Raw genomic sequence first — 27,682 nt, forward strand, 5'->3', positions numbered from 1 at the left:
AACGACATACTAACCTATGACCTTTTTAATTGATTTTGAACGACATACTAACCTATGACCTTTTTGAGTGATTTTGGATGACATACTAACCTATGACCTTTTTAATTGATTTTGAACGACATACTAACCTATGACCTTTTTAATTGATTTTGAACGACATACTAACCTATGACCTTTTTGAGTGATTTTGGATGACATACTAACCTATTACTTTTTTGACACATTTCGGACGACATACTATACTATGACCTTTTTGAGTGATTTTGGATGACATACTAACCTATGACTTTTTTGACAGATTTTGGATGACATACTAACCTATGACTTTTATGAGTGATATTGGAGGACATACTAACCTATGACTTTTTTGAGTGATTTTGGACGACATACTAACCTATGACCTTTTTGAGTGATTTTGGACGACATACTAACCTATGACCTTTTTAATTGATTTTGGACGACATACTAACCTATGACCTTTTTGAGTGATTTTGGACGACATACTAACCTATGACTTTTCTGTCAACTTTTGAACGACATATTATACTATGACTTTTTGGATGACATACTAATGATACAAAAAAGTCATAGTTTAGTAAGTTGTCCAAAATGTGACAAAAACGTCAGTTACTTGGGAGTGAAGCATTGTTTTTTGTGGCTCTGTGTGTCTGTCTGTCTGTGTTTCCGCACTTGCCAATATGACCAACAGAGGCCGACATAGGCTTTGTTGTGGAAGGGGGTGAAGTCTGCCATCTCTGATTGCCTTGTTTATTGAAAGTGGTGAATACAGAGAGAAAGAAAACAAGCAGACTCCTAAATAATCCACTCACATACTGTACACAGTGAAAGGCTAATAATGGTGCTCATGTTTCAGCTGACTGCTGAACAATGTTCTTTATATCCAGCAAAGAAAAGAAAAATTATTAACTGTACATAAACTATACATAAAATATCACAATCAATAAACATACAATCACAAGGGTTAGCATTGGGCACAGTCAACTGACGAGCTCTGTGTCTAGTTAATTTCAATTATATCAATAACTAAAAAAAAAATGAACACATGAATTTCATGTGTAAACACAAAAAATACTTCATACATTGTTCATGTTGCAATAAACTGCGAGTTTAAGTTCTTTCTGCTCTAAATCCACCATCAAAAACAGTCAAATATATTCACATCACACTTAAATTACTTAAATGTACCTCCCTTCGGTTTATCTACACTTATAATTACATATTATACATTCTTTTTATTTCATTTTTTTGGATGTTAGTACTAATCACTGGTCATGAACGTGATCTAAAAACCTATAAACAGCAGAGAGAGACAAATGTCCACAGACACTCACAGGGATGTGTTAATGTGAGGCGCACACGATTTGGCTGACATGCTGGCAGACATGAACATCGTCGTCTTTGACATCAGAGAGAAGGAAATATTTTGTACACTTGGGAGAGACCACCACAGACGCTGCCGTCTTCTGCCACCAGATGGCAGTAGTCACCCACTTTGCCCACAATGTAACTCTGGCTTGATTTGAATCCCACTTGCGTGGAGTGCTTCTTGGATTCTACACTGAATCAGAGTCTCTCCATACCTAAAAAATAATCCCGCCGAGGTTCCTCCTCCTGCAGTTGCACACCAGCGAGTCTTTACAAACTCAGACTCTAATGATGCTGATGGAGGAGGAGGCTCTGTGGAGCTGGAAGAAGAAGAACATGAGTCAGAGAGAGAGACACAGCGGGTCACATACATGAACATGACTCAGACTCCAGCAGGAGAGAGAGAGAGAGAGAGAGAGAGTGTGGCCCAATCACATGCACCGCCATGTGAACATGTTGTACTCCCTGTGCACTGTCACATGATGTATCTGCTAATCGGCGCTGAACGACTCAGGTCAGGCTCAGTTAAGTCAATTGTGTGTTTCGGGTGAAAAAAATTGGAAGGATGAAGCTGGGTCTTGTTTTCGTGAAGGAAGCCAGACTGAAAAAAAAAAAAAAGAATCATGTCTGGTGAATTGTGTTTTGCTGTTGCTGTTGCTGGGGCAACCAAAGCTACTCGGGGGTTATTGATGGTTTGCGCCTCTAAAAGTGCATCAAAAACATCCACTCCCACACCATTTTATATCAATAAAGTCACATTTGTGCTGCAGAACAGTACTATATATGTATATGTACATACATGTGTGTAGGACAACTTCAATGTGATAGAAGACGTGCTACAGTAGCAGTGTTTGTGTGGAGGGTTTTGGAATCCTAACTTGGGGTTTGTGAGGTTCCCCCAAGTTTCTATGTTTGAAATTCTGAGTTCCAACTACAAATGGAACGTAGCATTAGGAGGGTGGTTTTGTGTTCTATTTAAGCCTACAACCACGGCTTTAGGGGCTTTAAGGGTGGGCAATATTAAATTAAAATGATATGATGATATTCTATCATGATAAAGACACTCATGCTCATTTTTCATCATTATTTCAAAATAAAAGTGTTAACTTTGACACGGAACATGCATGTGGCCCACGGGCCGCGAGTTTGAGACCTCTGCTTGTTTATGTTTAATAATACATATACAGACAATACAGAACATGTATACTGTCCGTGCAGAAAGAATATTTGACATTAATCTCTTCTCACTTATTGTATCCCAACATGAAAACAGTCTGTATTAAATCACCAAATCTGCGTTGCTCATTTTTACTGATTATGCAAAGATGCAGAGCAACAACATAGCTCTCCGTTCCCAGCCAAGCTGATTTATATTTAGCTATAATAGCAGCAGCAGCAGCGGCGGCAGCAGCTCTTGTTGCTAGGAGATCTCTGATACAGCTACAAAAGACCCTTCACGGGAAAACAAAGTCTTCCTGGTTACCAGGAGTGATTGTGTGCAAGAAAAAGAAGAGAAACAAAACAAAACAGAGAAACCTAGGAGTTTTGTCAATGTGGTTCAGATGTCTGGGGGAGAAAGAGTCACCCTGCTGCTGCGTACGGCTCCGTTGTGGTAGACGGGCGAGCTGCCGGCAGAAGGGTTGTAGTAGGGGGACGAGGCGTGGACCAGTGGCCTCTTGACTTTCTCCTTGGTGGCGTTGGTATCGTTGTCTTTGATGATGTCGTACTGTCGGCAGAACAGGGCGATGACGGCTGGGGAGAAAGTCAAAGTCAACAGTGTGTGACATTGGTGTCGTTAAATTGACACAATTGGCCTAAGAGACACAAATACCCCAAACATTGACCACAAAAATACATCAATACCACAACATTTCCATTTGAAATAAAAACTGTAGCACGACGAGCTGCTGGAGCCATTATGTAGTTCTTTTGTTAAGCCACCAGAGGGGGGCATTAGGTTTGAAAGGGTATATACAGCAGGTAGGTCATTCATTATCCTAAGGTGTGTGGAGGAGGACCGTGTATGTGTATGGTTTGAATCCTAATTTATCAACGTTGTATAATAGAAAATAATGTGGATCTGAAGCATTTCTGTGACAAATGCATTATATTCAAAAGGACCTCTTAGGATTGCACATTGATTACTTATTTGATACTGAACACGCGTTCCCGGAAAAATCTTGTGTAGCTCGTCCATCGGCCATTTCACCACAAACTGTTGCTGACTGGGAAGTGAGGGAGACACTGAGGTCACGCCGACTTGCGTGGGGGGGGGGGGGGGGGGGGGGGGCGACACGAGCGCCCTTTCATGCTTGTTTTTTGTAATTCTTAAATTGTTGTTGCACTTTTGCACATTGAAATTCAGTAAACTAGTAAAAGTCATTGTCATGGTATTATATAGTATTGTGCCATTTTGAATACTAAGTGAACATTTAAAGCAATATGAGGTGTAAGAACATGGCGTGCATCATGTAATTTACTGCTATTATTACTATTATTATTATTATTATTATTATTATAAGTAAAATGATTTTCCTCAGTGTCTGGGGCTTGAAAACACCAGGGTAAAGGGCTTGAAGAACACACATTTAATGACACGACTGACCTGCCCACAGCAGCAGCACAGTGGTGATAATGAGCAGCTCTCCCGTCTGCAGGTGAGGGGTCATACCCAGACCTTCCATCGCGGGTTCATCTGAGGATAAAAGACGACTCGTCATCAAAAGTCTTCCACAGATGACCCCAGAGAAACTATCAATTATTATGTGTGTGTGTGTGTGTGTGTGTTTCTTTACGGTGATCCAGGACCCCGGCTGGATAATGGTCGCTTCTCTCCAGAGTCCTGAAGTGGACGGCACGGCTGGGTTGGCTGTCTCCATGAAGCCCGACGGACTGCACCTGAAAACACCAGAGGGAAAACAAACAGGCTATAGCGCAGATGGAGATATACACTCACTGGCCACTTTATTAGGCACACACTGTGGTCCTTTTTGTTTGTGGTTATTTGAGTTGCTGTTGCCATTATTATTGATCATTTTTACCATCTTACTGGATATTTTCTTTTTTAGGATGTAAACTCTACAGATAATCCCAGTAGCTCAAAACAACACGTTCAGAGTCACTCGAATCATCTTTCTTCCTCATTATCATTGCTCAGTTTGAACTTCAGCTGCTCGTCTTCACCGTGACTAAATGCTTTGGAATTGCTCGCATGTGATTGCAGTCTCAGCTCGTCATTAAGACGCTAGCACGGTCGAAGCCGGAAACATAACAGAGAACGAGCTGAAGGGTAATTCTTTGTGACATTTCCCGCGAGCAAATAAAGTGGAAATCAATTTGGAATTAAAAAAGAAAACACATTTGACAGTGGTTAACGCGAAAACACATTTTAGAGCAGCGGCAGTGGAGCATGAAAACTATACAAAGACAGAATTACATGCAAATATAACCACTCCCAAAAAAAAAGCTAAAATCAGTTTTTCCTGATTTTCTATCTACACACAAGCTTGGCTGCAAATGTTTACAAAATAAAAGCTTGGAGGTTATCAGGTCCCACAGCTTTTCTCTGTTTTATTTAAATGTGAGCAAAATATAAAACAAATCTGTTCATTTACAGATTCCTCCTCCTTTCTATTTAGGTTTGAAACATAAAAAACCTAAAGCTTCACGACACAAAATAAAAGCTGTGTGAAACAATGACTCGATTAATCGGTTTGAAGCTTTTCTCATGATTAAAACAACATTTTTGTTTGTTTTAGCTTCTTAAATTTAAAATTTAAGAAGCTAAATTTAAAATTACAATTTAAAATTAAATTTTTTTATAATTTTTATTATAAAATAATAAAAATTTTAATTTTTATTATTTTATTTTCTTAATTTCTTTGATCCATATAACAAAGAAATCATTAAAAACTGAATCATCATCATTTGACAAACACTGATGAACATTTTTTTTTAACGTTTTCTGACATTTTACAGACCAAGCGATTACTAGATTAATCGTCAGCGTGTCACCTGGACACTGTAGTGCGTGTTCTCGTCCAGGTCCCACAGCACGCACCAGCGGCTGGACGTGTTCACCTCTCGGATGGAGCGCTGCATCAAGCCGTCCTGCCTCTGGAGACGTGACACAACATAAACACACACAGTTAGCGTGCAAATGAGAGGACTTTTACTGATAGTTGCGGTCAAACACTAACCATCTCCACCGTGTGTGTGTGTGTGTGTGTGTGTGTTGTTTTTATGTAAAATGAGTGCACCATTTCCACCACATGATACAAATGCAAATACATCCCCCCCCCCCACGTTTCAAGCGGCTTCCTCATAAAAATTCAGTTCAGACTCTGACTGACCCACTGTGGGGAAATTAGGCCTGCGGGTGAGGAGGTAACAGCAGCAATCTCCGCTCACAGGCGGGAACCAGGTGCTCTGCTGGTGCAAAAAAAAAAAAAATCTGTGAACAAATATCACCTGAATAGTTCTTGTACGTGAATATTAGAGTCGCTCAGGGGAGATAACAGTTGGAATATTGCCATGCTGAGGTTGTTCGAGGCTTCCCACTCAGCACTTTGACCACTGCACCATACAAACTTAAACCCCACTATGACCTATATATTTATTCTTCTTTCTGGCAACCGTGAGACAGAAACATCACCGACACATCATCACCTTTTAAGTTAATGGGATCAGCACCGAGCCAAAAACGCTGCATGTGCAGGACTCTCTTTCCTCTCTTTCCTCTCTTTCCTACGGCGACAGATCTGAACACTTTTTCATTTCTCGACGTTCTCGCTAATGCAGACTTTAATCGTAAATCCCGGTGCCTGTGGGTGTACCGGACTTCACGTGAGGTGTGGTCAGCAAGAAAAACCTGGTCTTTAAACAAGCGGTGCGGTATTTTTTTCACGATCCACTGACTTCCTGTCTTAAATCCACCATGAACTGGCAAAATGTAAGCATATGGAGGACTGTAATTGTATGTTATAGCACAAAGCATTAAGTCACTAAAGTAGAAACCTTTTAAACTACTATTAATAACCATTGGGACAAAAATACCGATTCCAATATTATTCCAGTACAGTCATTCATAGTTCATTTATAAACAATGAAGTTGTTAACAACACATTTTATGACATAATTCTCCAACTGTGAGAAATAAACAGCCCAAACATGACTCAGCTAAAATGCTTTTTTGCTGACTTTTATTTACATTTTCAGAGTCGGTTCACAGTGAAGCATGTTGTATAACATTTTTGGATTTTTATCTGTCCAATGCAGTTATTTTGACCAAAGTCGGACCGATACCGACACAAAAAAAATATAATAAAGAATGAAAACTTGGGTCAGTTCAGGATTTTTGAGGCGTGTCTAATATGTGTCTTCCCTTGCGCAGAAAAACTACGCTGTTTCATTTAAAATTCCTAAAATGAAGTGAAGAAGAGCCGAAGGAATGTTGCTTCTCTTCTTATCTTATCTTACAGTTTAAGAACAGACACTATCTACTGCAGAATCGGCATGGATGTACAGTCTGCTAACATCAGTTATTCTTTTTAGTTTGGGATTTTGTGCATGAGAATAAGGATTATTGGGCGTGTGTGTTTGTTTGCCTGTGTTTATGTTTGACTCTCGACAGCAGGGGCTCTGGGATTTGAAACTCCTCTTGCACGTGAGTAAAGCAGCTCTTTGTGCACATTATATTAGGATTATTATGATTATTATTATTCATGAACGCAAGGCTCAGCTTCCGTCTGAAAAATGTCATGTGCATGAAATAATCTACCAGAGCAATGGATTCGAATGAAGATAATCTGTGATGAAGACCAACTGAAAAGCCTCAAGTTACTTCAGTGTTCGCTCTAAACCTCATAATCTCCTCTGTAGTATCTGTATCTGATCAAATCAACAAAAAGAGTGGGAGACAACCAATACTCAACTAAAGGATGATGTCATAATCCCACATCTTCCTCTTCAGACTGAGATAAATCCTCCAGCGTCTCCCTGCTCGCACCTCCACTCCTCTCCTCCCTGATTAATATTTGAGTAAGATTTTTACATAAGTGCTCTCCGAGGTTACGGAAGACGATATTTAACATCTCATCCCATCCTGTGTTTTCAAGAAAATGCCATGGGGGTTGATGGATTCCTGAGACGTGACACGACTTTAAAAGGAAAATGCAGGAGCAAAAAACGAAAAGGAGGGGAAAAGGTAGACTTATTTGGCATCATAACCACTGTAGATGTTCCCCTGGAGAGACGGGGGCCCAGCCAAATCATTTTCACTAATGGAGACAACTCCCCCCCCACTTTAGAGCGAAGCTAATGTCTGCTCCTCCCTTTTGCCAAACTGTGGGAGTGATTAGACTGAGCCGAGCTGAGTTTGCAGCCACGGAGTCCAGAGATGACGCGACAAACAAGTGCAACCTGGCAAAAATATGAGCAGAATTAATAGGGGGAGAGTGACGCATGCAGGCGGGGCCACATGTGGCATTTCTGCAGGTCTGCATTAGTGGATACAGTCGAGTAGACTAATGAGGAAAAGACATTTGTGAGAAATCACAGTTCAGTTATTATAATTAAAAGTGTTATTTCAAGTCCTTTTTTAGCTAAATGAGGTATCAAAACAGTCGTTTGTGATTTAAACTTTTTCCACATTTTATCAATAATTACGTGAGGTTTTAATCCTTTCATGGGCTGAAGGCAGTTGGCGTCATTGCTTACCGTGACTGGTGCATTTGAATCGCTCTTACATTAACACAAAAAACACTTAGTCTCATACCTCAAACAATATAGTGTGCCATCTACTGGTAAACATGTGTAAAAGCAGTGACAAATGGCCCTTTTTCACTATGGTCGTGGCACGGCATGGTTTAGGTTGGTTCTCCACTACAAAAATAGCACCTACTCTCATCCCTGCAGGGCTGCATGAAACTGCCGTGACTTAGTTTTACACGAGTGATAGTGACTTGTAAAGCAGTTGTTTTCAGGAGTTATTAAATTATTGTTAAAGCAGTCATTGAGATTTTAGACATTTCCCTGGTAATTGTTAGAGATTAACCCGCGTTTTAAGGATTGTTAAGTCTTTTTAACTGATCTACAGTACGGCATTGTTCGGCTCGGTTCTTGTGTTGGACGGCTCTTCCTGTGACGGCACTCTGACCAATCAGCGGCCGGCAGTCTGACACTACATGCATAGTATCGCCTCAGCCTGGAACTTCGCCGGAAAAAAGTTCTCTTTACCACAAAATCATTTCAGGAAATGTCTTCATCCACACAAAACAACTCTAAGCACTGTAGGACATATGCCAGGCCTGTATGTGGCGCTGTGACGCTGCTACACCAAAACCGGAGAAGAAAATATGGAGCAGGAGCGTACAACATTTTTTTTAAGAAACTCCAAACATAAGAAAAGGAAGACAACAATGAAGACTTAAAACGATTAACCTCAACTTGTTTTTGTGTGGACGGCCCCTAAGTTGAATTTGAATTTGTTCAGATACTTATTATGAGTTCAGCTGCAACATGGTTCAGATTAGAGTGAACACTGTAGCTTGAAGTTATCTAAAGAGTCACGTTCCAGCTCATCGTGAGTGAACGCGCCTCAGAGCAGAATGCTGACTGTTCACTCGCCCTGCGAATGATGCAGCACTTAAAAAGAAAAGAAAAAACCCTGAATACAACAGGACGGGGCAGAAAGAGGAAGTGGAAGAAAGTAAAAAGTAAACAATCTTTTCCTTGAGAGATAAAAACTGATCTAAAAAGGAAATATACATAATTCAGTATAAATAAAAGCTGTTGGCCGGCCTGAAACACAGCAGTAAGCCAGGTTTTCTGGGCAGTTGATTTATAATTTAAATCCCTTCAGTTTGTATCCCTGAAATATTAATTGGCCTTGAACCAGACGGGGAAAAAGGTTGGACAGTGGTTCAGACTCGACGTGAGGCAGATTGACTGAGTTTAATGAGGAGGCAGAGGAATGAGTTTTGAGGCTTTTTTGTGGATTAAATTAAAGAAGGAAAAAGTGATCTTTGAGCTCAGTCCTCACACACACACACACACGCAGTGATGACACATACCTGCTGTGAGATGGCGTATCCAATGACAGTATCTCCCAGAGGGACGTTCCAGGTCACCATGGCCGAGTGTGCCCTCAGCTGGGTCACTGATACGTTCACAGGGGCTGCTGGTACCGCTGTGAAACACACACACACACACACACACACACGCACACACACGCACACGCACACACACGCACGCACACACACACACACACACACACACACACAGAGAGAGAGAGGGGACATTAGTTGTAAGGGACAGTCAGTGAATTCGTCCACACGTCAAGCTTGCTGAGCAGTTTTATGCCGTAAATAAGAAAAGAAACACAATTACGTCAAACTAAAAAGAGTTTTTTGGGTCAAATAAATCAGACTAAAATATATGGACACCTGACAGGTTCCTGGAAATTAATTATCAACCTAAAAAGGCTGCATAATATATCAGAGATGATCATCATCGCAATATTAACAAGTGTAAAATGCATCTCAATATGACTAAAGAGTCAGAGTCAAACATTAAACATTGAACCAAAACTAAAAAATGAACCAGTTGCATCCTCTTCACCACATTTGACTTCATTCTTGACTTCATGTTTTCACCCAAAAAACCTTGAACACTTGCAGGATAAATTAAACAGTGAACATAATCATATATACTTAAGATTTTTGTTTAATGATTTTATCTCCTAAACCCACAGACAAAGGTGTTATAGGGAGAACTGATTATTTGCTTCCATGTACTTTATTTTAAAAGTCCAGTGTGTGAGAATTAGTGACATCTAATGGTGAGACTGCAGATTGCAACAAATGGTCGACTCAGAAATATTTAGTCAAAAAAGGCATGAACTACTAACTATGTTGTTCTTCCTTTGTATCATAAACTTCCATTTCAAAAGTGAAATATGCGATGTGGCTGGTTCTGTCTCCATAAAGACAAGACTTTAGCCTAACGTACATACTAAGAAGCTAATTCTGAAGCAACAAAAACACTAAAATATTAAATATTATACACTGGATATTTATGGGGATTCGTGCTGTACAGGAAATGGGTCAGCAATTATTTGCATTGGATTAAAGGGGTTTGACAATTTCCATAAATCTGCTTTTTTTGCTTTCTTGCTTACAACTATGTTTTTTTTAATGCATGGTGACATATTTGATTCTGTGACCGATTAAAAGACAATCCAGAAAATTAATCCACAAATTAACTTTTTTTTTTCCATCTTTACAGATAAAATAGACAAAATATTATTCACCAAGAGGCTGTTAGGCAGCTTTTTATTAACTTCTCATCTAAATCTCTTCCACTTCACTAGGGACACTTAGTAACCGGCATCTTCTTTAAATATTAACACGCTGAAAATGAGAATATGAACACTTTGCTCCCCATGGAAATCAAAGAGGACGCACACACACACACAGCTGGTGTTCCCTGACTAACACACAAATCACCCTCACGGTGTCCTGCACTTGACCTGGACGTCTTACAGACAGTCCATCACTCCCATGGCCTGTCCAAGTGTCCTTGAGCAAGACTGTGGCGAGGACGTCAGCGCTATCTCCTCAGTCTTTGTCACTTGGTGCTGGTTAAAAGGTCAATGAAATGAACACACACACACACACACACACAGACACACACACACTGTACGGGAGAGTTGATGGTTCTTGTTAATGATTTTTCTGACTAAAATGATGATGTTCTGTAAGAGTGGGAGATTGATTAGGTAAATCCATTAACCAGTGGGGAAACACGCGCCTGGGGAGGGAATAAGAAGACACAACCATTTAATATCTAGAGAAGGGAACGAGGATGAGAGTGCAGAAGTGATCCAAGTTTCTTCCTTTTTACTCTTATTTTCCCTTCTCGAGATATTTATCTTGTGTGGAAATAGTTGTGTCTTCTAATTCCCTTCCAGGCACCGATCGTGAAGACCCAGCCCTTACCCCCTCTCTTTCTGCACTCTCACCCTCTACCAGTCCACTGTTCCCATCTAGTGATGACCAACCATCCATCCATCCATCTTCTACCTCTTTATCCTCCACATGAGGGGGAGCTGTGCCATCTCAGCCCCTGGACATTTCACCAGTCCATCACAGGAACACACACATAGTCAAACAACCCCCCACTCTCACACCTATGGTAAATTTAGAGTGTCCAATTTGCCTAATCCCCATATTGCATGTTTTTGGACTGTGTGAGGAAGCCGGAAAACCCGGGGAAACCCACGCACACACGGGGGAGAACATGCAAACTCCATGCAGAAAGGCCCTTCTTCCGAGTGGGTTGCAAACCACTACACTAACTGTGTGGCCCCGACAGGTAACCAAGGTGACAGAAAAAAATGTGGGAAAAAACTCAAGGTGCAAGTGCAAAAGGCACAAAGAGACATAAAATGATGAAGAGACAAAATAAAAAAAGGAACAAAAAGGGAAGGTGAAAGAAAGAAAGAGGAATCAATAACTGGATTTATACAGTCAGTCAGTCCATCCAACTTCTTCATCATCTTTAGTACTGGACATAAAGAGCACTCAACAGTTCTTATTACATCCTGCGGCTGAAGAAACCAATTAAGACAGTGAAAAGAGTGTGTGTGTGGTGTGTGTGTGTGTATGTGGTTGAAAGCCTGCATGTCAGCCATTTAGGGCATCAAGGCTAGAAGAGAAAATTAAAAGGTTTTTCATTACAGTCAACACCTGGTGTATATTTGCAATTTAAAAAAAAAAAGGAGAATAACAATGAGGGTTTTCCTGGTTCAGATCATAAATGAAGTGATTTCAAACGGGGGGGGGGGAATCATAGATGTAAGGGATGGAATGATTGAGCTTCCGCTGTTTCAGCACACGCGTGTGAGTTCACCTCATGTCACACTGTGTCCATTTATATGCGCAGAGCAAAGTCGTCGTTAATGGGGTCCGTAACACCTGAAACATGACAGAATGGCTGCACTGCACCCAGCCAATTAACTCTACTAATAACGGCTTTCATATCCGTTAATGAGTCAATTACCTTCTCAACTAATCATAAAGATAATGGGATTAGTGTTTCTGAAACCTCAAAGTGATCCATGTCTTCAAATGTCTTTTCTTGTCCACAAGCCAAAGATATTCACCAAAAATAAAAAATGAAATACAAAAATAGTTCCACTATAGTGCTCATAAATGTACTTTTAAGTCATAAAATGCTTCTCAAGAATACAAAGAGAGAGAAAAATTATTGAAAACAATGAAATAAAAACAAAAACTGATAGAGAATCAAGTTGTAAAGAAGTCGTAAATATTGAGAGAATAAAGTCATAATATTATGAGAATAAAGTCATAATTTTAAGAGAATAAAGTCATAATATTATGAGAATAAAGTTGTAATACTACCAGAATAAAGTCGTAATTTTAAGAGAAGTCGTAATTTTAAGAGAATAAAGTCATGATATTATGAGAATAAATTCATAATTTTAAGAAAATAAAGTCATAATATTATGAGAATAAATTCATAATTTTAAGAGAATAAAGTCATAATATTATGAGAATTAAGTCGTAATTTTAAGAGAATAGTCATAATATTATGAGAATAAATTCTTAAGATTAAGAGAATAAAGTTGTAATATTACCAGAATAAAGTTGTAATATTATGAGAATAAAGTCGTAATATTACCAGAATAAAGTTGTAATATTATGAGAATAAAGTCGTAATATTACCAGAATAAAGTTGTAATATTATGAGAATAAAGTCGTAATATTACCAGAATAAAGTTGTAATATTATGAGAATAAAGTCGTAATATTACCAGAATAAAGTTATATTATGAAAAAAAATCAAACCACAGTCTTTTCTGAAGGTTTTCATCACAGATTGAGAAGAAACCCATGTTGTTAGGTGTTGTAAGTAAATTTTCATTAAATCATAAGGGTATTGTAGAAAGGGATTTTTTGTGCATCATGTGATGAACAAAGATGTTGTCTTAGCGTGATTTTATCACCTGCAGAAGCATGTTCTCAAAGGAAAAGGTAAGGAAGGAAGAAATACACCTTGAACTAAAAATGGGACCAAAGGAAACGGTGCCTGCAGAAATTTCATTGGCACCCAGAGTCAAAACAAATACTAAAAAAAATACTGATTTCTTAGCAAACATAAACCCTTTTCTAGCCCAGTGTCGTAGAACACCTGTGTTCTACCTGCTTTGAAGCAGCGACATTCATAACAAACAACAAAGAGACAGTATCACCGCTCAATGCCACGGACACACAGAAAGAAAAACTAGTTTGCAGGCCAGCGGAGGCGGCAGCAGTGACAGTAAGTCTGACAGTCTGGCAAAAAAAGAATTCAAAATTCAAAAGCCTCCAGTCAGTGGAGAACGAGTGTGAATGTGAAGCTCTACCTCACAGATTCTGTAAGCCAGTCTTCCACCGATCGTTCTGCCAGAACTGTTTTAATCAAAAAAAACAGCACACTCTCTTTAACCGACATGACGAGATCACCAGTCTGTGACCACAAGACTGCCCTCTGACAGCCTGCACTGGAGCTTTCTTCTCAACCACTTGCACCCTGCATGTGTGGGAGGTGAGAACCAAGTAAAAATAAGGAGGTGGGAGGGTTTTTTTGAGCCGAGGAAAAGCAGCGTCGTTCATGTCTCACACCAGCCCTGTCCTCTAGCTGCAATGCATTCTGGTCCATTTCCTGCTCCTGTGGGTGTAGAAACTATAGCCACAGTCGTCCAATAAATATATAATTCAAGGTCTGTTTCCATTTCTGAATGTCAGAATGACAATTTATTAAAAAAAGAAGATGAATGTGTTATATATATACTGTATATATATATATATAAAAACACTCACCTGGAAGCTGAAGGCTCTCTCTGTCGTCATGGACATTAACAAAAGAAAACCTGTTTAGCAGACTTTAGAGTGAATGGAAGAGTATGTAAAAAATAAAATCTAAGATTAAAGTCAGACTTCTGAGAAGTCAGATTTCTCAGTCTTTTTTCTTTAGAATTCTGCCTTTTTTATTTCTTTTCATTTATAATTTTTTTTTTTTTTACATGTGTAAAAAGGAGCAGACATAATTCCACAGATATTCCAGGTTAAAGCAGGAGTAGATTTAATTAGGTGAAGATTGTGTTAAGGGAACAAAATCCCCAGGACTGAAGCATCCTTTTATTGTTACAAGGCTCTACATGTGGGTTGATAAACACGTACAGGGGTCAACTTCCTGGGAGGCTTTGCGATGAATGCCAAATATTTGCTTTGATTCCTGTCTCAGCAGTGTTGGCATTCTGGTTTAACCCAAAGGGCATCGGCGTAAGGAGGACGAGTTCTTTTTTATCAAAACTAGAAAAAGAACGTAGATGTTCGGAGCTGATTTTAGGTGATGGGACAATTATCTGTTTTAATGTGTCCATGGACTCTTGGCCTTGTAGATTCTGCACATGGTGCTAGAGGAGTGTAGCCATGCAGAAGACAAATGCTCAGTAATCCCACACTACGCCTCCGCAAACACACTCCACAGAGAAAGAAACGCATTCAAAACCCTGTTCCCTCGTCTCTGCCAAACGTCAGCCGAGATTCCCTTGAACTCCCGTCTTGTTACGCCCGCTAAATCCCAACTGCTTTCATCTGCCACGGATGCAGTGAAGTGCACACACACTGAGAGAGAGAGAGAGAGGGATAGACTTCATGCAATTACATTACACAGGCGAGATATGGAGTAAAAAAAATAAATAAAAAAACATTGGAGAGAGAGAGAGAGAGGAGGATGAAAGATGACAGGAATATGACAGAGGAGTGAAAAAAGATGAAGAGGACAAGAGCAGAGAGCAATTATCTTGTGCAAATATCAGCGGAGGATGAGATTTGCAATCTTTTGAGAAGAGACTGCGAAGTGAGATGAATGGGAGAGGCAAAAAGAGCGAGTAATGGAGAAAAGGGGGCAGGGAAAACCTGGAGTAGGAGGACGAGTGGAACATAATATTGATTAGATGATGAAATTTGGGTTTGCGTGGATGTAAAGGGGCAGACTGTTGTCATTTGTCATTGTATGTCCTTTATGCACTAGATCCTAGATCAGAGCTTTAAACTCTCTTACCACTTTACAGTATAATCAATGTTAAGAAACAATAAACACACAGAAAAGTGACAAAAAGCTTACTCACAGTTCACCTGTAAACAAGTAAAACCAAGTAAAACAACTTCTCTCTCCTCACACCAAAGTCCACAGAGAAAATCAGTGATTTAACCTTGCAGCACACATGATCACACACATCTGCCTCCATTACTAAGTTAATGTGTGTAATTTTGTGACTTTTATTTTTGAAAAACATTGTTCACAATGATTTAAGTGACCCAAGCTCACAAAACAAGGCAGCAGTCGACCAGCAACTCCTGTGTCCCCCACAAGCTAAAAATGCTGATTTTCTCTATGGGCTTTGGTGTGAGAGAGTGAGAAGTCTTAGAACTTCAGCAAAACAAACTATTGGTGAGATGAACTTACATAAACTGTTTAAGATATTGTAGACTGTATTAGTTGAGCCTTTGGTTAAGTGGCTAAAACGAACGTGGTTTTCTACAGTCCCTATAGCAACACCAGTAACACAAAAACAAGCGTCATGACTGCCATTGTTTACACTGTTCCCTGCGGAGTAGAGTAGTCTGTGACCTACTGTGTGACTGGAGCTGCACTGCTGACTGTAAATTATGGCAAAGTAACAGTTTGCTGATAGAGTTTGACGGCCTAATCTGGCTAATGGCTCCCTACCACTCTCTGTGATGAATGGCTGTCTGTGAAAGCGATAGATACGAACAAGCTGCGCATGCTGATTCAGATACAGCAGGATCACGGTCACATCATGGGAATGTGGGACCCTGGACCCCCGCTGCCTCGTCTATGTAGGCCCCAGACCCTAATGATGTCAGATTACATGGCTTTCTTTGCTCATTTAGCATTTTTTTGACTTGTTTGGTCATTTACATCTTGTAGCAGTAATTGTATGCCCTTGTTTCCATCTCACATTGATCAATTAACGCTTATTTGAGATCATTTAGTATGTTTTTGTCTGTTCCATGTCTTTTAAAGCTAAGTCTGCGCATTGCCTGATGTTGAGACATGCCAAGAAGTGGGCTGAGAGCTAAGTGAGAGAGGAGGACAATACATTACAGTAAACTGTGAAGATTTGCACCTGAACAGGCAAATTACTACTAGATACCCATATAGGTTTACACATGAACAAAGTAGTTTAGTCCGGTTGTTTTTTTTAACCTTTTTCTGTACAGAGCTCCCCCTGCAGTTTCGGAGTACATATTTTTTTTTGACACCACCATAAACATCTATTCATTGTCTACCAATGTATCCTCACTGCTGTAAAAACTCACCGCTGACACTCCCCTCTCCCCTGCTGTCTCCTAGCCATGTGCATTTGTTTTCAACAGACAGTCATTTCCTCTCCCTCACTTCCTCTGACAACGGTTTTGTCTTGTCCTTTTTTGCCAGCTCTGCCATGATGAATGTCTAAAGTAAAGTTTTCGCTGCCTTGATCATATGTGTGTGAAGCAATTTGCCTTTCCTCGCAAGATCAGGGCTGCTGGGTCTGCAAGGCTGGTTTTCCTCTATGATGCTGGGGGGGGGGGGAGTAGAGATAGGCTGCTATCTCCCCACAACAAGCCATTTAACAATCACAATGATTCCGAAGCTCTAAAATTTCCACTTTAAGTTGCTGTGTGGAATGAGGCCATTGGGTGGCAGCAGAGGTCAGTTGATGACCTTGATGTCTAAGGTTAAAGCAGCAGTTGTAGCAAATAATGAAGTAGGATATTGTGATTATTCCTCTGTATCATGATGTCTGTTGTATCAAAATCCAGTGAGACAAAATAAAAGGGAAAATCGTGACGTGATAAGGTTTTATGCAACAGCAGCTTTAAACTGGACCCAAATATCAGCAGTCAGACGAGAACTTTAATTTGCTCTCGGCCTGACGAGTTGAATTAAGTCCAACAAAAAACATCAAAGTGAGTCAGGGCTGAATTTCTGAGTGAACAATAAAGAAAAAAAGAACGTGATACTGCAAATCTGAAAGAGCCCCGGTGGAGTGGAGAACCAGGACTCATTTAAAGTGCCAGGTTTCTGGAGAAAATCCGAGTGAGCAAAGAGAATAAATGATGACAATCAACAATGAGCAGAGAGAGATAGAGAGAGAAAGAGAGAAAGAGAGGGAGAGAAAGCCCTTGCCTGCATGAATAAAAAAAACACTTTGCCCTGCTCATTTTCAATTAAGATCTCCTGTGGCTGCAGTTGGTGCATTTTTATGATCCTCAACGTGCTGAGAAGAAAGGTTCAGCCTTCTTTCAACTCATTTCCACAAAATCCATGCGGGGTAAATTTCGGGATAGGAAAATTAACAGCTTTTTTCTTTCCATTAAGGGTGTAAATGAGCACAAATATGCAGAACTACCAGAATCCAAATAGAATTTCCTACTCGTCTAAGGACACGTCGTCTCCTTGAGAGTTTACATTCAAGGTCCAAAAGTTAGTGCGGGGGCAGACACCAGATTTCTGCAAAGGAGAAAGTGCTGGTGTAGCGTCAGCCATGTGTTACATTTTTAAATATCTGAAATGTGTTTGTGCACGCGCCATGAATCACAAAGTAGTTTTCAGAGCACTTTTACAACATCCCATTCATTTTGCTTCAAAGGCTGGCGCAGGAATTTTATTCCTGACATTTGTAGAAATGTCAGATGAGTTTTTACTTATAATTCTCACACTGCATCGCAAACTAATCTGTCATTTTTATTGCTTTACTAATGTTTTATAATTACTAAACTTGTCTGCCCTGTATCTGGATGTTCATTATTCCTTTTAGTGTTGAATTACCTTATTTGAACTCTCAGTCATAAATAATGGTGATACAATTCTACATTTAACTGACAAAGCTGCATAACAACTACTAAATGGACCTCCTGGTGAAATAAGTCATAGGAAAGCATTTTAAACTCTAGAGAAGTTGACAACAGCACAGCAGGTTTTATCACAGGTGATAATGCAAATCATTACTGCCTGCAGAGATAGAAAATCAAAGCAGTCACTCATAATGTTGTATATTCTTTGCCATTAAACTCATTCTGCAGCTTTGTGAAAACCATTAAATTGTACATCAAAACATGTGACAGGGAAAGCATGTTATTTTTTTTTATTATAAGTATTTTGAGTAACTGTGGCAAAGAAAATCGCTAAAAATTGACAAACACAGTACAGTCTCAATGGAAATGAATGGAGAGCTCAAATCAGAGTATGAGATTGTCTTCCAGAATTTCACCACGAAACTCATCCCATAGTTTTGAGAAATCATTTATCTTTTAGATAATTAAAAGCTATGTGCTAAAAGCTAACCCCAAAAAATATCCCGCGACCCATCTGTGGGTCCCGACCCAGTGTTTGGGAAGCATTAGTGAAGAAGAAAAAACATTAGAATTGGAAATGAATGATATGAGCTCAATTCAAAGGCAGATAACATTCTGCAGTGTCACCACCATTATGTATTTTGCATTTTCACGTTATCCGTTTACCGAATAAAAAAATTATATTAGGTAACTTTCGCAGACATCCGAAACTGCGTTACCGCGTGCATTACCGCAGTATCTGGACTTCACCCAGCCAATCAGCAGAAAGCATCATTGTGAAATTTGACCAACCAGTGGAGGCCTGCGACGCTCGAAAGTGCAGTTCCAGAAGGCAAAAACATACGCCTCGATCTCAATCAGGTGTGCTGGAGCAGGGAAACATCTAAAACATGCAGGACAGGGGTCCCCAAGGACTAGGGTTGGGAAACACTTTTCTAAAATGTTCTATAACAATGTTTTTCCTTTCACTTTATTTGTGTTCCTATGTATACTCTTTTTGGATTTCTTTTTTACCACAGACAGGTAAGGAACCATAGAGTGCCTTCATGGACCTTGATTTTATGCATGAACATAAAATGTAACAAAAGAAAAAAAGTCTTGATATATCCCCCAATAACATCCTCCAAAATTACAATAAACTGGCATAATCTTCCCATTAAAAATTAATGTAGATTGTCTCAGCTGCAGTTAACACTTAATGGCTCAGTGAAGCCAAGCATCGCTCCAAATTATTGTTTAAATTTAAAATTAAAGTAAAACTGATTTAATAAAGCTACCTGGTGCCTCAAATTCAAACCAAGTTTAAACCAATAAAAGAAAAAAGAAAAATCCATCCACTTGCTTTTCATGAATGAAAATCCAGATCGAAGCAGCATAGCTTTATTCAAATCTCTTGCAAAGACGAAGTGTTCTGCAACACAAGCGCATTAAGTTCAAGACCACATGAGGCAAACGCACTGTGAAATGCACATTTCATTTCGCCAAATCAATAAGTTGTAAATATAGATTCGCCACCTCCTGGTCTCCAGCCAAGCCGAGGCATGCTGAATCGGTACGCTCAAACACAAAACCTTATGTAAGTGGAGCGTTTCTGAGCAGAGGGTCGGGTGATTTACATGCCAGTGTGTTCCCAATACAGCTAATTAAACAGGCCACAGGTTGAATGGTGGTGGTGGTGGTCGGCGGGGGTTGTTTTGAAATTCTAATCCCCTGATAGACGCACAGTTGTGGCTCTGACAGTTTTACAGCTGCTGTTTGTCTACCTGATAGATAAGGGATAAACTGTGCAACAGTGACTCACTTTAAACCAAACAGACATGTGCATGTAAATCACTGCTGCTGTCGTGTACCTCACACTCTGGATGATGAAGAAAAACAGGCTTTTCTTATATAAATGATAACCACCTTTCATGGCAGGTAAAACAATTCATCCAAAAAGTAAATATTTCATGTTTTAGCATCTATTTATTTTGTGGCTGCGTTCCAGCTGCAAGATCCAAGGTTTTGTTTGCCATTTTGTGCAGTTACAGTAGGAGAGTCTAGGGATTTTAGTAAAAGCTGTAAAATCTGCACTCTTGTGTTTGTAACAATTGAGAGAGAATGGCTCACTGTAATACAGCAGAGAAGTAAATATCATGAACTTTATCCAAGACTTCCCACACGAAATTGAGGATTACGGCGCTGGCACACAGCTACTGATTTGTTATTTTAATCTGCTGATTTTCTAAATCTCAAACTAATACCCATTTTTAATCTGTGCCGCAGGTGCACTCATGGTAATTTGCCACAGGAATAATACACAACTCTTTATATGGACATCCTGGGGGTGTGTATTTATAGTCAGTCACATAGTGACTGACTTTAAAAAATTAATTTTTCTTCTTCTTAATTGTTGTTGAGTCAAAGTTATGATTCATTTTATGTCACATTTTTAGTAGTGACCTAAAGAAGCGATAATTGTGCAGAAGTCACAAAATAGACACGTTTTTCTTTTCTTTTTGTTCATAAAAACAAGCCAAGTGAACTTTGAACTGTGACGTGTTTCCAAATTTCACTAATTCAATCCGATTTTAAACATTTTGAGTACTTTTTGCTCAGGTGTGTTTATATAGATTGCCTCGGTTGTGCTGAAAAAAAGGATATAAGACACTCTATATTGCACATTCTTATAGCCTCTGTACGTACTGTACGTCTTAACACAGTAACGGAACAACAGCCGAAATGCTCTGTGTTCTAAGGGTTATGAGGAAAAAAGTTCTGCACCTACAGACTGCTGGCAGAATAGTGCAATGGATGACTGGACAAGCGCATAAGCCTGTTCTGCCAAGTGAGAAGAAGGACTTCATCATATCTGTGAGATTCCACTATGATTATGACACAGGTCACGCCATTTGTTTTCAGTCGCACAATTACCATTTCCAGTTGCTCGCCCGACAACGTTGAATGATTTCAAAAACATTATGGAAACAGCCACTACTGTGGTTGTTGAAAACCTTATTCATGTTCATCTTTTCATCGGTTTCCTGTTCATTTTTCATGTTTACAGTGTAAACATCGATAGCACCAACTAAATAGGAATGGATTTTAAGCCAAAGTAGCTTTTTTTCAGGGTTATTCAGCAACTGGTGTACAGTTGTTGAGGCCTTTGTCATTTCTGTTGCACAAATAACAAAAGCAGTGATTCATTCATACATGTACACAGTGGAAAATGGTCTATGGGATCAGGTGTTGAATGTGGACTGTAAGAATATGAGAGGGAAAGTGGCAGGGATTTCTTTTAGTATGATAAATGAATAATCAGCACTCACTTTGGTTTCTGGGTTTATAAAAGCAGCAGGAGTAAGGTGACAGTGATGTGAGAGATAAAGACAACTCTACAAAGCATTCAAAACTAATGTTACTAACCTGTCACAATGTTCTGCAAAGAAAAATAACCTGAGGTTTTAAATTGCTCCGTCATTGTTGAGTTTGAAAGGAGGTCTGAAATAAAAACTACAAAATAGTATAATACAGTAACTAACATTACAGTGTACTGTAGGTGATGGAAGTGTAACGATGTGACGTCACTACTCATGCATGCAGGAGTGAAAAATCCTGGCAGGCCGACTCGTGTAAGCAATGTGGCTTTGCGTGAAAGTTTACATTGGTCCAACAACTTCTGGAGTTTTGCTCACAACTTAATAATGTCAGTTCAAACACGGCTCAGTCAACCCATTTATCCCTGATCACTCTTTTCTTCTTCACAGAAATCACAACAGCTCTCCTAACGGCACAGCCCACTGGCCGTGAAACATAAGACCCAAATTTCGACGTCTCACGGTCAATATTCATTCACCCATTCATTCATTCATCTTCCACAGCAGTCCAGCACAGGGTTTAACCACAGAGCTATTAACTTAACTTGGTTATAAACTCAATCTATGGAGCAAAAGGATGTAAAGAACATGAGTGAGAACATACTGAACTTATATCTGGACCATTTGGATGCTGAAACCTTTGTTTACCCAGTTATTCACAGATCACAATCATACTTTCACACCAACCACTGGCTTTTAAAAAACCCACCGCTTATTTCAGTGGGAAAGTGGCTACACAAATACAAAGCATTTGATACACAAATACTGTGCAATTACACTCCACATGAACATTTGTGCAGACACATCACAAACCACAAACAGCTGAGTGTTGTTAGCCCTTTTAACAAATAAAAATTCCAGATTCTTTACAAACCAGGAAAACATTTTTTTTCATGACCTTGACTTTTTTTCCGTGACCTTGACTCCATGTAGTTTTATACCTGTGTACAGTATGTATATATAAACTATAGATAAGAATAAAAGCCTCCACTTTCTAAGAAGAATATTTCCCCGTTTTTATACAAAGAAAAACTTTTTATAAAAGTCATATTTTGACATGGTCTACCTATAATGATTCTAATCCTGATCTGTAAAAACTGTCGTCAAAGTAGAAAAGCACAAAAGCAGTTGAGGCTATCAGCATATCTGATTTTCAAAGACTGACTCATGCGTTTGACGCAGCAGGAAGCTCATGTCACTGAAAGGTGACATGAAAAATGAGATAACAGATCCAAAGCAATATTAAAAAGGTCTGCAAAACAAGTCACAGTCAGGACTAGAATCATCATTTCACTGACCAGAAAAAGTCTCTACTTTGGACCAAAGTGGGAAAATATCCTTTTGATAACGTGCATGCTTTTCTATTTTTAGCTTTTACATATTTTTATGATGAGGAAATCACAATGTTCAGATGATATTTTTGGACTGAAAAAAAAGTTCTTTGCTCAAAACTTGTTGGCAACTTTGAGAGAACCCTGGTTTTACGAAGCATTTCAGGCAAAGGAAATCATGGAAAAGTGCCAAAGATGTCACATTGGAAATGAATGGAGTGTGTTTCACTTGCAGTTACTGTCTCGGTGAAGCCAAACAGGTTGACACCTTGTGTCATCATTCAGGTGTTTCAAGGTGAACTGTGTTGAAATAATTAACTCCTAAGCATATTTTTACCACATCATTTAGGAATGACTCATTTTTCTGTACCTTCAGAAAAACTAAATCCATGAGGAAGAAAAACTGACATCTGACTAAAAAGCACAAACCTGACAGCTACAAGAGTTATAGAGGATGAATTTTGCTTTAAATGAGCAATATATTGTGTACTTCGTTGTAAATGCTAACTCAGAATTCCCAGATAACAATAAAAGATGCTAGAGGCCAAAACATTTTGAGAGTTTAAAGTTTAAAAACCTAACTGAAAAAGCCCCAGATTCTATCTTAGGCAAAAATATTCGACCAAATTTACATTTTGATATGAAAAGGATATTTTTGCACGTGTATGTGAGTAAATGATCCCTAATATTTTGTTTACATTCACAACCTACCTATTTTAAGGCTTAGGGTTGAGACTTACTTGCTCTGACCATCCCTGGTGTTTGCCAGCAGGCCAGCAGCAGGGGCAGCAGCAGCAGCCCGAGGTCCAGGTGAAGAAACGCGAGCATAACCTTCTCCTTTCTCTGGCTTCTTCAGCACCTCCTCTTCCTCAACGCTCTCCCTGGTGATACTTTCCCAGCAGCAGCAGCAGCAGATGCAGCAGCGGCAGCAGCAGCAGATCGAGTCACCGCTGCTCCCTCTCCTCCCTTCACCTTCATCTCCTTGTAACGCAGCCAGGAACAATGTCACAACACGCGCGGCGCTGACATGATACTCTGCACTGCTTGGATTTCCAACTTGCAACAAAGTGGGTCAGTGGGTTTTTGCGGCGCTGGATTCTAATCTTCTTTCTCCTGAGGCAGTTCCCCTGCGCAGCAGCGGCAGCTGCAGGAATGCCGCCGCCGGGAGAAGCAAACAGGTAGTCAGACTCTCCCCGGCTCCTCTCCTCGGTGCTGCGTGCGTGCGCGCCTGAGAGCCGCTGCCTCTGTTCTGCGTCAAATGTCAGCGGGAGACTGTGTTTCAGCACCGCGGACAGCGCTCACGCTGGTCTGCTGTCATTCCAGTGAAGGAGGGAGAGAGAGAGGGGAGAGTGGAGGCGTTTTCAGAGGCTTTAAATAAATAATATAAACAAAGACATCAGGATTGTATTTGAGCAGCAGAGCAGTGTTGAGATCATGATGCAGGCGACGGCAGAGGCTGCTCCAATCTGACAGATTATAAAGTCTGCAGGATGAGAACATGTCTGTTCGTGTGCCGGAGCGTCAGTGACCACAACACACACACACGTTTGTACAGCATTCTTAGTGAGGACACTCATGGACTCACTACGTAGCCCCTAATATCCTAACCGTCTAAAACCAGTATTAAAAGTCCTTTTAAGGTGTGACAGAATTTGGGGAGCAGCCAAAACGTCCTCCCTTCCCATGGTCAACAAGTCAAAATGGCTCCTTACACACAAATTGACCACTTACCATACTAATCACTGTACCGCATCCCTTAACCTAGCCAGACTAATTCCCTAAATAACCCTAAAACCAGGTCATAACCCATAAACAGCCATTTCTATGCAGTGATAGGCACTGAGGAATAGTTCAGTGAGGAAGGTTCTTGGAACCTTTAGAGAACGTCATCTAAAGGTTGTATGAAGGTTGTGACAAATTAAAATTCTAGGAGACAAATGTGCAAACTTTCTGTGGCAAACACAGAAAAACCTAGGGGGGAACCTTCAGGGAATGTTGCCGCAACCAAAAGGTAACATTCTGGACACCAAAAATTGTTAGCTCTGAAAATGTCCTCAAAATAAAAACATTGACAGAGATTCAAATAAAAACCATACAAAACTCAGGTAAAAAATCAAGTGAAATACAGAGGAAAAAAACTAAACAAAAAGAAGCAAACATAATAAAGAGTGTTAGTTAATAAATGGTTATGTCATCAAAATATATCTTTAGCAATTTTTTTACAACATGACTTATTACCGAGTGCTTCAATAATCATTGTTGGTAACTTATTCCACAGTGTGGTTTAGTATATTGATTTTGGATTATAGAGACTTGTTGAGAAGACCAGTATATGATTACTGGAAGAAATAAATATGTAAATAAGTACAAAAGTTACCCCTGAAATGCCCAATTAATTACCCCTGCCTCTCAGTGCACACCACTGCCTAACCCTAAAACCAGGTCTTAACCAATAAAGACAAGAACACACACACACACACACGTTGTTAGGACTATGGATTGACTTCCATTCATTCAAGGAGCCAGCAAATGTGCGATCCCTAGCCTTAACCTTAAATTCACAACTCAGCCCAGATTTACTGTAACCAGGGCATAAAATTGAGCTCCAGCCTCATTAAAAGCAGGATTTGGTACAATGTTTACACCAGAAAAGGTTGTGAATCTCTCACAAAATGAGTATGAATACATAATACACACATAGGACATCACTGCAGAGATGAGGGAGAATGAGCTGCTCCTTGAACTGTTGATTATGATCATCAGGTTGTGATTAATCACGTTCCACTTTGTGATAAGGCGCCATCTAGGGGTTATAAAGTGCAGGCTAATTATTGCTCGTTCACAAATGCTTTGTTTCCTAGAGTTGGGGAATACACAAAAGACAAATATTCTTACATTGGTTTACATTTTAATTTTATGTTTTGTGTGTGTGTGTGCAAAACCTGCTTTCCAAGATTCTACTTTTTTTGGCAAAAATATCAATCCAAGATTATCAAGAACCCTACGGTGTAATAGCAGAGATCAGGTTTTTATCAAGTGGGAAGAAAAGGCAACAGTAACAAAACCTGGATTTATCCATATTATACTTAGGTCACAATACTAGAGATGGAAAAAAAAAATAGACAAAAAGGTGGCCAAATCTTACAAAAGTTGTCACAAAGAAATCTTCTCATTTACTTAAAATGAGTCCTTTAGAATTACTTGTATTTACGCTATTCACAACCATCAATTTGACATTAAACATAGCTTGTTGCTGGTCATTCAAGCTTAAAGTAAGCTGCAATATGTTATTAAGACAAAGTCAAACACTTTTTCTCAAAATGAGATTATTCTTATAGTGCAAAAAATAATTTCCCAGGAATTACGCTTATTATACAAATTTTTGCAGTCACTGTTTTCAAACTTAGCTGCAGCTGGTCTTCTGCTTTCTCCAGCGTCCAGGAGTCCATTTGAAATAATTCAGTGCTGACATCTGCTGTAGTTTCCTCCAAGGCGCCTCCCTGTGGCGGTTATTTTGAGCAACTGGGACACAACAACAGATGCAAAGAACACCGAGAACATGCCAGAGGGTTTAAGATCCCCATCTGTTGTGGGCACGCCTCAGGATGCACCTGCAAAAATGCTAAACACTGACTGGAGAGAGCAGGGCTTTCAAAACACAAGTACGAAATGTCTGCATTAATGTCAGAAATAGCAGAACATTTAATCTCCATGTTTCCAGACTATTTCGTTGCATATTGTTATAACTCTATAACATTAAAATTGTGTCAAAAATGGAGATGAGCTTATTGGAGCTGAGGTTTTGTGGCTGTTCACGCTTTACACGCTGTTCTTCATCTCTGCTCCCAGGAGAATGCGTCCTCAAAACTCAGGCCAAGTTTAACTTCCTTGTTTATTGCCGTATGCAAATGTGTTCCTGCCTGTATACAGACAAGGAGGCCCTTAAGTCACGACGCACATAACAAAGGATTAAAGCTGCAGCTGTGCTTTCAATATGTATGTATATATATATATATATATATATATATTTATTTATTTTTTAATTTTTAAACCGACATTTTGGACTTCAATATTTGGATTTTAATTAATGTTATGGGGGTTTATTTTTAATGAGGCTCAGGAATAATGTTGTACATGTCAATTAAACCTAATAAGGCTGTTTTATTTGAATAAATCAGGTTATTGGACAGGTTTTCATGCAGCATTTGTGTTTGTAAATGTGCAGGTTTTGTTGATCTGTGCAGAGCATTATTGTGCCTGAGAATTGCAACATTAAAGAACACAGAGCATACACGTATATACTGTATATACAGAGGTTATAAGAATGTGCAATATAGAGTCTTATATCCTTTTTTTCAGCATACCCTAGGCAATCTGATGAAAAGAAAAAATATTTTCACCAACTTTAAAAACACACCTTTGCAAAAAGTACTCAACATTTGAAATTTGGAAGTTCAAAGTAAAGAAACATTTTCTATTTTGTGATTTTGCACATCTGTTGCTACTTTATATCACTAGCAGTGTGATATAAGATGAATCATAACTTTCAAACTTTTCACTTTAACTCAAAAATGCAAATTCAACACGATTCCCATGGCAATTTACCATGGGGGCACCTGTAAGCACATAAGTTCATTGCAAACCTGACAATTACACCATGTATCCTGTGGAACATA

At 39.4% G+C, this 27,682-nt stretch overlaps 1 protein-coding gene across 4 annotated transcripts; it reads right to left on the reverse strand.

The window, feature by feature from the left end:
- Positions 1–711: 711 nt before the first annotated feature.
- Positions 712–26,921, reverse strand: LOC131475788 (fibronectin type III domain-containing protein 4-like). Of its 4 annotated transcripts, none has more exons than XM_058654130.1 (8): positions 25,704–26,921; positions 23,747–24,314; positions 9,459–9,574; positions 5,401–5,502; positions 4,182–4,284; positions 3,992–4,081; positions 2,972–3,138; positions 714–1,706 (listed from the first exon to the last, which is right to left on the reverse strand). In XM_058654130.1, exons 2-8 carry the CDS (start codon positions 23,832–23,834, stop codon positions 1,665–1,667), a joined length of 708 nt encoding a protein of 235 aa, XP_058510113.1. In that variant the 5' UTR covers positions 23,835–24,314; positions 25,704–26,921; the 3' UTR covers positions 714–1,664. The 4 variants fall into 4 exon arrangements, with proteins under 4 accessions (XP_058510122.1, XP_058510113.1, XP_058510117.1 ...); XM_058654134.1 differs by having other exon boundaries at positions 23,747–24,317; XM_058654139.1 differs by lacking the exon at positions 25,704–26,921 and having other exon boundaries at positions 712–1,706; positions 2,923–3,138; positions 23,747–24,523.
- Between the last annotated feature and the right edge of the window lie 761 nt (positions 26,922–27,682).

Source organism: Solea solea, chromosome 2 (genome assembly GCF_958295425.1).
Source record: "Solea solea chromosome 2, fSolSol10.1, whole genome shotgun sequence".
NCBI lineage: Eukaryota > Metazoa > Chordata > Actinopteri > Pleuronectiformes > Soleidae > Solea > Solea solea.

Bases quoted from the DNA above. Each gene is read 5' to 3' on its own strand.
- LOC131475788 (XM_058654130.1), bottom strand. From the start codon at position 23,834: ATGCTCGCGTTTCTTCACCTGGACCTCGGGCTGCTGCTGCTGCCCCTG. The intron at 5,503-9,458 runs GTATGTGTCATC...TCACGTCTCCAG, and splicing joins GATACGCCATCTCACAGCAG to AGGCAGGACGGCTTGATGCA. The intron at 4,285-5,400 runs GTGACACGCTGA...TGGTGTTTTCAG, and splicing joins ACACGCACTACAGTGTCCAG to GTGCAGTCCGTCGGGCTTCA.